The 10,034-nt window shown below is 40.0% G+C and overlaps 2 protein-coding genes across 3 annotated transcripts in view; one reads left to right on the top strand and one right to left on the bottom strand.

Moving 5' to 3' along the window:
- Positions 1-3,884: 3,884 nt before the first annotated feature.
- On the top strand, positions 3,885-6,104 carry LOC138033053 (F-box/LRR-repeat protein 15-like). The gene has a single exon (XM_068880795.1). It carries the CDS (start codon positions 4,075-4,077, stop codon positions 4,969-4,971), a length of 897 nt encoding a protein of 298 aa, XP_068736896.1. The 5' UTR covers positions 3,885-4,074; the 3' UTR covers positions 4,972-6,104.
- A 1,392-nt stretch (positions 6,105-7,496) lies between these two features.
- LOC138033051 (dual adapter for phosphotyrosine and 3-phosphotyrosine and 3-phosphoinositide-like) overlaps positions 7,497-10,034 on the bottom strand; it is a 20,472-nt gene continuing 17,934 nt past the window's right edge. For both annotated transcript variants that reach the window (XM_068880792.1, XM_068880793.1), the window contains exon 9: positions 7,497-8,162. In XM_068880792.1, the coding sequence (XP_068736893.1) occupies positions 8,118-8,162 (45 nt within the window). In that variant the 3' untranslated portion in view covers positions 7,497-8,117. The remainder of the gene's footprint in view (positions 8,163-10,034) is intronic.

The following is a 10,034-nucleotide window of genomic DNA, read 5'->3' as shown; positions in this document are numbered from 1 at the left end:
ACTGTTATCGTGAATTTTGGACACTGTGTCCCGGGCAGGTACAAAACAAAGGTCACAGGTCATTGTTTTACCAATACCGAAAGTATCCTAAACATTCATAAGAGAGGCTAACCGTTAGCTTTTATGAATGTTAAGGATACTTTCTGTATTGGTAAAACAATGACCTGTGACCTGTGTTTTGTACCAGTCGCTGTGTCCCAGGACTTGTGGTAGCAGAGAAAATAAGGAAATAAAAAAAATCGCATCCGTCGTTTGGATTTGAACCTGGAGTTTCTACTCAAAAGGAACTGCTTCTTTCCCCTTTACACTGCCTTGATTGAAGCTTTTTTTGTTTTGTGAAATGTGAATTTGCTTCTTATGTCCGTGAAAAAGAATTATCTGCTACCATAAAAATGAACAGCTATCTACCCCATTTCCGAACACAGCTAGAAGCTGCCGTACTGACTGAATCCTTATCTCTGACTTCCTGTCAAAGGTCAAAGAATTTTTGCTTGGCGTCGGCTTGAAACAAGATGGCTCCGTTGCTGAGCTCAGAAACAGAGTTGCAGAATACCTTGAGACAAAAAAAAACAGAAAAAAACACTACAAAAACGCTGGAAAACGGGTAGATGCCATCAAGTTAGATAGAGACGTGACAGTAGATATCACTTGTACAGTGACGATGCCATAATTGCGGCATGGAAGAAGGAATGCATGCTGTACTTTGTCGAGATTAGTCTGGATGGAGTTGGTATCTCAGGTTCTATATCAACTCCACGCATTCATATCCAAAGGACTGTCGGAATGCACGTGATATGTTTGCAGCGATGGATCACTCTTCATTGCCAACGATGGTGGTCGAGATTATTGCCGGAACCAGAGAACTTCAGGTAATAGTGATGGTTCACGTGCGTCGTTTTCCCAGCCAGTGGGTATATGTGTGGAAAACAACAAAACCATTCTTGTCACCAAAGCTAAGTAGCAGCAATTTAGTTGATAACAGAGATAAATGCTGTCAATTTGTTTCTGGAATACATAGGGAAACTGTACGAGGCATTTTCGGTTCACCTAAAACACAAGCGGGTAAGCATTAGTTCATTTCCAGAGGCTGCAGAGAAAGTTAACTGCTTAGATGTGTTGCTTAAAGGGACTGTGTACTCTGTGCAGTCACTGACGGGCACAACAAGGAAAACAAATGGACCTGAGGGGACATTTGCAAGCAAAACTACCGACTCCGTAGCCATGATTCGTCGTGGACTTCACAAATTAAGTCCCAACATCGAAAAACTTCATCAAGGTCAATCCCGAAAGCCTGTTAACCCTGAAGGCTGAAAATCTTCACGCGGTGACACATCTTAAGCACCCTACGTACATACCATTACAGTATGCTAGGGACTTTGGAAGACACATGTCAGAATCAGCCAAAAGAATGGCAAGGTGGTCTGCCTACTACCTCACTCAGCCATCGTCTTACTACCCGGTGCCATCCTTGCAAATCGATTGGAAAGATCTTTTTTTGTTATTTTTTTGTTATTTATTGTTATTTATTTAGTTGTTTTAGCAGGTTGAAGTTTTGGCAGCTATTCAGCTGATGTGGACCTGCTATACCCACCCACCCATATACACAAAGAGGACAGCCACAACACCGGGATGGAGCCTTTGAATAGTCCATTGATGAGTCCAGAGGACAAAGAGCTGATGAGGAAATGGGCAAGAGATAATGGAAAATGTGTTAGGCAGCGCACGGTGAGGCAGGAAATGGCAGGTACAAAACGCAGGTCACAGGTCACAGGTCATTGTTTTACCTATACAGAAGGTATCCTTAGGCCTCAAAACTTTTCTTTAGGCCTAATTAGGCCTAAGGTTACCCTTTATGAATGTTCAGGATACTTTTCTTTTAGGCCTAAGGTTAGCTTTTATTAATGTTTAGGATACTTTTTGTGTTGATAAAAAAAATGACCTGTGACCTGTACCTGCCAGGCAGGAAACGACAAAATATAAGGCGGGAACTCTTCCTTTAAACATTAACCAGACATCTGACACTCTTCAGTCTGTAGGTGAGAGAATTATCTGGCCACCCGAACATGACCGAGATCAGAATGTAAATGTTCAAGAAAAGCCCACCGAAGGTAATATGGATCAAACTGAGTATTACACGGCGTCCGATGAGGAACCAGAGGAGGTTGAAAATGTTAGTGCACAGGAATCGAGTCAAGAAGTTGGAGGGAATAACAGAGAACTGAATTTTCTTTTTATGGCTCCAAGAACACGATCGGGACGTATCATAAGAACGTCATTTAGGGTTGTTTTGTGGCAATAAGAGGTAAGTCTAAGGCCTAAGTTATTAAGCTGTTCTTAACTCCGTGAAATAGCCAAATGTTTGTCCGTTACTCGTAGACTGCAAAACAGTCGTATTTTTTGCAAACGCAAGCGACACGTGAGGCTCGCGCGCTTCACACGCGAGGATCACGCTTACGGCGCTTCGCGCCTTCCGAAAATGGAAGAAAACGACTGTTTTGCAGCCTAGTTACTCGCGAAAAATGCGGTTTTTCAGCACATGAAACGCGAAAAGCCAAAAGCCCGATTCAGCAGATTCAGTAAAGTAAAGCCAAAGTAAAATAAAATAAAGTAGACCTTATTTAACGTCGATAACTCGTAACAGTAACTTTTAATCACTGACAAACCTGAGGTCGACGGTGCGCTCATTTTACTCCCCCCTCTCCATCAGTGCTCCGTTTTACGGGTATTTAAAGCTACTAGCTACACGGAAAGGAAAGGAGTCGAAACAAGGATGCGAGATCCGGGAATCGAACTCAGGACCTCTTGCACCAAGGCCGCGCACTAACCGACTGTGCCATCCTTGCTCCTTGCAAAATGTGAAACGTGAACTTTACCCCCCCCCCTTCCCCCCCCTTCCCCCCCCCCCCCCCCAGGCCTAAAAACTTTTCTTCAGGCCTAATTAGGTTATCGCCGCTGAAGAGTAATCAGGCCTAAGCTACATTTATAATTTAAGCAGGCCTAAGCTTTGATTTTAAAATGTCTCGCTTTGTCGTGAAGTTTGGAAACCGACCTTTTGTAGTATTTAATGTTGCATGTGTGATCATACAGCCTTATCAAAGAGTGTTTAAAAAAATGCTATCGGTGTGGTGGTCAAGTGGTTAGGTGATGGATTAAGAATGAACATTCCTAGGTTCGAGTTATATGTCGATACACTTGGGTTTCTTTTTAAACAAATATGACCGTTTCCCATGATCCATATCAAGCTTTCAGTCTTCTAAATTCACGATAATAGTGAATTCTGAGCAAATGAAAAAGGGGGGGGGGGGCCCACTACAGCCCAAACCAAAAATAGGGCAGCCAAAAATTTTCGAAAATTTGAAACCGCAAACGGAAGTGCCGAAAAATGTGACACAATTTGTGGGTCGCACAACCGAAATACATAAATAGGTTAAAACAAACACAGTTGATCAAATGTCATTTTTGGCGTGTATTGTACGGTGATAAACATGAACCCAAATCAGGCCTTTTGCTTTGCTATTGCCATTCTCCTTCCACAAATTATTGACATGCAATGTTTGCCTTTTTTATCCTGTTTCAGAGATGGGTAAATGAATACATGCAAATCCTGAATGTCGCTTTTCTAAGAAGACTGCGGCATTCACGTAGAGTTCGTGTTGCGCTGTGTCCCGCTTGATCTGAGATCGGTCCAGCCAGTGTAGGGTGAAAATGAGGAAAATTTTGCATTGGGAACGATCCCGGCGCATAGCAAAAACGTCCATCCATGCTGAAAGTTGGCGGGTGAATATTAAAATTCCCGCCGATTGAATAATTTAACTGCAGGTCATATCTGGGTCCAATGACTGGCGTTGACAGCTCCGGGAAGCGGTGTCTTCGGTTTTTTTTCGATATTTTCAAAATGTGCCTGCTCCACCCATACACTTCGGTGTCTTTGAAGTTTTAGGTCTTTTGGGTTTTTGGTCAAATTCAGGATAATCGCGAATTCATGATCAAGGGCGAGAACGGAAGAAATAAGGAAAAAGGGAGAGGCCTTGGAATTAGTATACCCAAGACCCCAGGAGACCTTGGGAAACTAAGATGGCGGTTGCCACGGAGGAGTCCTTTCACCCAAAGTTCCTCAGTCTTCCATGGGAAGACGTGATTTTTCTTCACATATTTCCCCATTTTACCATACCACAGCTCTTTAACTGCAGAAAAGTATGCAAATCCTTTCGAGAGGCTTGTGATTCATACTTCGCTTGGCAGAAAACACTTGATTGTAGCCAAGTTTCTTCTCGGCTTACAGCGAAGGCATTTTCACTAATAACTCAAGCCAATTCGTCGTTGCAGGTGCTGGTGTTGAAAAACTGCAAAAGCTGGTTAGATGAGGCAGTACTAGTGGAAATTTTACGGCGAAGCACTCGGCTTTGTGAACTGGATTTGACGGCTTGTTCAAGTTTAACAAATCTGACTCTCTTCACCGTGGCCGAATTTAACCTGGCATTAAAAGTGTTAAAGTTACGTGAATGTCGCTGGGTTTCATCTGATGCAATCATTCAAGTGTCTTTGTGTTGTACTGGCCTTCAACGGGTCGATCTAACGGGTTGTTGGGAAGTAACGGATTCGTGTGTTTCATCGCTAGCCTCTTGCTGTACAGGATTGGATACTCTTTTACTCAACGACTGCTACAGTGTAAGCGATAATTCTATTCGAACCGTGGCTTCTTCCTGTCCAAAACTATTTCATCTTGGACTCAAAGGTTGTTGGCGGGTCTCCAATTCTGCCGTGAAGATGATAGGCGAATACTGCCCGAATCTAGAGACACTCGAAGTGAAGGATTGTAGAGATATTTCAGAGGCCAGTCTGGCCAGGCTGAGGGTTCGTGGGGTGATGATTGATGTTGGTAGAACAAAAAGGTTGACATTGCACCCGGGGTTATATGGATATGTAGAACAAGAAGATTGGCGTATCCCTGTGGTTAACTTAAACATCTAGCTATAACGTAGACTGTGACATTGTCTATAGCCACCTGCACACTTGCATGATGCACCTTTCAATGTAAATACCATGAGGGGCGGGAGTGGGGGAGTGCATGCAAGAGGCAGGGATTTGATGCCTCATACCATCCCCCTGTCTGGCTTTTAATCGTGTGAAGCAACCCCACAGACGGGACATTTGACTTTGACAGAAGAAGTCTGGTATGAATTCAGACAAAGCAACGAGTACGGCAAGTTACTGTCAACTTCAACTGTACTTTGCAGTACGTGCCTCACTGAAGACCCTCCCAGTTGACTGGATTTGCTGTGATAGCTGTGCTTGCTGGAGTCGCATGGTTTGTGTTGGTATGACCACTGAGCAGGTACTACCAAACTTGCAGTGCCTAAGTTGTATTGAGTCTTAGGAATGAGCCTAATACTGATATTAATATCTTAAAAAGTTCCGGTCAGCCCAAGCAAACTGTCTCTTTTAAACTAAGAAAATTCTTGTTGAATTAAAGTTGCATTCTCAAGCAGATTATAACCAGCACAGTAAATGTAAAGTGATTCAAATTTTATTGACTTTTTTGTATCTTTTATTAATTTTGTTTTATATAGTATTATAGTATTTGTTTGTTTTGATTCTTTGCCCCAGGGTGGGGCTTTTTCGGACACTTTTGATTGATGCTGGTTTCTTACCCTGGGATTTACATTGATAGGTGCATAATGTGTAAAACTTTATTTAGACACGAAACATTGATGAGCAGGGAGTTCTACCACTACTACTGCAACTACTACTACCTACTGCTACTAATGATAGTAATGAACTTTACGTGAGTGTCCAGTGTGTTTCGTGCTGGGACACTAACTAAGGACACCGAAGAGACATTAAATCAAATCAACTGTTTTTAAATCATGCTCTTCCCACTACACATGTACCTCTGAGATTACATCCGCGTTGTCTTATCGTGATTAATTATGATGTTAACTTTAGAAGGTCCATGCTTAAAGTACCCCGTAAACACGATGACGCACAATAAAAGGCATGGTGCCCTAGGCACATGCAAATGATTAATCAATCAACCGTAAACGCAACTGAGCTCTGTGATCATTTGTGCAATAAAATAGCTCCTTATGGTAATGTGTCCATAATAAGTCATAAAATGTTATGACATTCTTTTTTTCATCCTCAGTCCCTTTTTTCTCACCATCTTGGACAATAAATCAGTCGTGCTTGAATGAATTCGAGCAAAAGCAGAGCGTGAAGCGACCCCTTTTATAGCGCATCTTTGTGTTCAGCAACAAGAACAAGAGATTGACTGACGCATCTCTGTTCGATAGATTCTAGTTTAAACAGCCTTGATAATTGATGATGCTCTTAATGTCTCAGGGAATGTAAATAGTATTTGTAGAACATAATAGAAATGTTGGTATGCTCATTTTTTAGACCCGACAAAAAGGGGAGAACAATACAATCCAAATGAAGTAGCAGTCTCATATTCTCAGAGCAATTTTGACATCAATGAAGTTGTGGATCCTCCTGAGCAGACCAACTTTGATGTGAATGTTACTAGTAACAGGGTAAAGAAGGCACTCATTGTAGGGAAGGGAAACTGGAGCGATATCAGATTATATTTTAGCAACTCCTTACCTCTGTTGTTGGCATTTGGCAGCATGGCAAGTTGGAATAGAACAGACATTCCTCTTGAATGACATGCATACCTTGTTTGATACTGGGTTTCATTTAACAACCAAACATATGTATCCACTCAAAAACTATGTCCCCTTTTAACCAATTGACTCCTGCAAGTGAGACTTTACAGATTTTACTGTCTAACACCCGATGCTTTTACTCATCAATGGGGAGGGAGGAAGGGGGTTACTTAATTTACTTAATACAGATACTAAAAATTGATATTGGAGTCCCCTTTTAACTAACTTGTTTAAGCTAACACATCATGACTTAAGGTTTTACGAGTTCGTTTTTATTTTACAGCATGTTAATGAAGGGGACTGATTTAAATGGGGACAGTTTTTGAGTGGATGTTAACCTATTGACACCCGAACCACCCTGGACCACCCCGATTGACGAGTAAAATCTCTCAAGTCTCACTACTAGGAGTCAATGGGTTAACCTGGGCCCAGTTGTTCAAGAGCTGATTAACGCTAATCCCAGACTAAAAATAAACCAAGTAGTTTATTTCCCTACTCCCAAATGCTGTTCAACGCTAGTGATATGCTTCAAAACTTTACATTAGAAGAAATCAATCTTGAAAAACAAAAATAAGCAAAAGGAACTTTCACCAGAAACATGAAACAAAAGTTTAAGCTAATCCTGGATTAAGTTAATCAGCAACTCAAACAACTGGGCCCAGTAACTTAATCAAGGGCATAAGCATGTCAAAAAATATCATTACTAAATTGAGATAGTTCATGGACACTCCACTTACAGTGTACATAATCTGCACGAAACAATCAAAAGGAAACATAGCATGGTAAACCCCTTTCGTCCTTAGAACTGTACTTACAAGTATTACTCTGGTGTTCAAGTCACAGGAGAAGATCATTTTATTCAAGACCAATACACAACTTGCAAGTAAAATTAAATTTCATAAATCAACTTATGTAACAATCTATAAGTACATCCTGCTATTGTTTCAATACAATATTGGAATTTGCAAGAGGTTTACTTCTTAATGTAATCCTTGCTTCCTAATGATAGCTCCTCTTTTAAAATTTATCATGAGTCATGGTTATTAAATTTATGAAAGTTTGCTTTCAACTTCTCTCATAACAAAAGTTGTAAGTTGTAGAAAGTTATCAATCCATTTTTCTTACTAGTTTCTAATTTTACGGCTTTCATGTGTACATCGTATATCTTTTTCAACTAATTTTGATTAAAATGAAATCTTGTTGCACCTCAGTCTGCACTGTTATTGGTGAAGATTGATTACAATTTTAACCTCGGCTGGTAAATCTTACAGTGATACATATATAAATACATACTTTGGAATATTCTTTAGAACAATGTTTTGGCACAAGGTAGGTGGAGCAAAACCTTGTGAAGGTTAGGGCAAATGCTTTTGCATTAGAAATGGACTTTTCATGACCAATACTTTAAATTAAACTTTGAGTACGTTACAAAGGACAATCTTCTCTAATTATTTATCTAAAAGTGGAACGCCTGTTTCTTGAAATGGACACATTTTCCTGCAAAAAAATTAAGTGAAAAAATTACTCTCACTGTGACCATACATCACCAATTAATTTTCAAAATAATGCAACTGTAGAAGTAATGTGCCCTACTGCTACACTAGTCTCCTATCCTTCACACAGGGGCTTTACACCTTTAATAATATACAGTGCAAATTATGCATCAAAATTCTGGATTATGTTTGGCTTATAAACAATAGGGTTTGGTCAGAACCAATCAAATCTTTTGTTTTCAGATCATGTGCGTGCCCTGGATGGCGCAATTTTCTCCTGATTGTGTTATACACACGTGTTTCTTCTGCTTAATCGTCTCAAATTTTTTCTTGTATATTACCGTATTTATAAGTAATCACATTATTTTTTTCATGCAATTTGGAATAGATAAGCACTTGTACATTTTTTCAAAGTCTACAAATAATGTACTCGCCCTACAGGCTTGGTTGTCTTTAGAAAAATTTTCTTGTGCTTATTTATTCCAAATTGCACTTGAAATCATGCGATTACCTATACAAACATCTATAGTTGCATTTGAAATTTGTGGGCGCATAAGAGAAATTTGCAGAGCCCACAGACCAATGGGACATATTGTCCATTCAGGACCTAGATAAATGACCTAAAACCCCGGGAGTTCTGGTAGCTCTGAATGGGTAGAGCATCCAACCAGTGTTATAAAGGTGATCAGTTGAAATCCTACCCGTCTCTAATTTTTCAGTTTTCCTTTTGCCCCTCGCCATGCAACTACAACGAGTTGCAAAAATAGTGGAGACACTTCATGTACCTATTATCTCTCACACTGCAGCCCCCCCTAGTGCAGTTTTTCCAATGACAGCATTACATGGTCTCGGACTTTACATTTCAGAACTACAGGTAATCTTGCCGCAGAATTCTGTAGGCACTGTAGTTTGCTAATCTCCTTGGCTGGCAGTCCATACTATAAACTACTGCAATGGTCTAGCCTTGATGTAATGGAGGTGTGGACTAGTTGCTCAGTATTAGCCTGATCCAGATATTTCCTAACTCTTCTGATGTTTCTTAGAGCAAGCGAAGCGGAGCGACAATATTTTACTATTAAAATATATTATATAGAGAGAGAGTGTAGGAGAGAAACCCTGACAATGCACACCCCAAATAATCATATTTTTAACTGAATAAATGTTTTGAAAGAAAATTTGCCCTGAGCGGAATTTGAACCCACGTCCCACTGTTACTAGTCGGGTGTGATAACCACCACACTGGTCACCAGGACAACCATGCTGGCAACACAAAGGTAAACATCAAGGTTGCTGGTGATGATGATGGGCCAATACCCAAAAATACCTTAAAATTAAATGAAATTAAATAAAAGATGAAATAAAATGATACGGAAAACGTGAAACCAATGAAGTCAGTGAATTTTAATAAAAACGAGATGACACAAAGTAACCAAAACAAAGTTCATTAAGAGGCAGGCTAGAATGTTTCTGACAAAATGGAATGATGTATGTACATGTAATCTTTGCTCACAGTTTTTCTAGTTCCATCATAATCTCAAGCACAACACAAAGCCTGAAAATCCCCAATTACACACATAGGTTTCACATTTTCCTGGCAGCCTACTAAGGCTGAATACACTGTAATGTGTGTAAATTTACAAACAAAAGTTATGATAATAATATTACAAGAAAAAGATAAAAAGATAAAAAAAGTTAAAATAAAATGATGAGATGACTATCCCAAATCTTAAACCTGTACTGCCTCTTATCCTATTACATCATTTTACCAGAGCTCCGGCAAAGGGCCGCCAAGCAGGGCACCATAGACAGAGGAGCCAAAGTATCAAGTCAAAATTATTTGAAAATTGCAAACTAATGCTAAAAGAAAAATAGTTGA

This window comes from Montipora capricornis, chromosome 14 (genome assembly GCF_036669925.1).
Source record: "Montipora capricornis isolate CH-2021 chromosome 14, ASM3666992v2, whole genome shotgun sequence".
In the NCBI taxonomy this organism is placed as follows: Eukaryota; Metazoa; Cnidaria; class Anthozoa; order Scleractinia; family Acroporidae; genus Montipora; species Montipora capricornis.
Note: the sequence above shows the minus strand (reverse complement) of the source record. Positions and strands in the feature narration are given on the sequence as shown.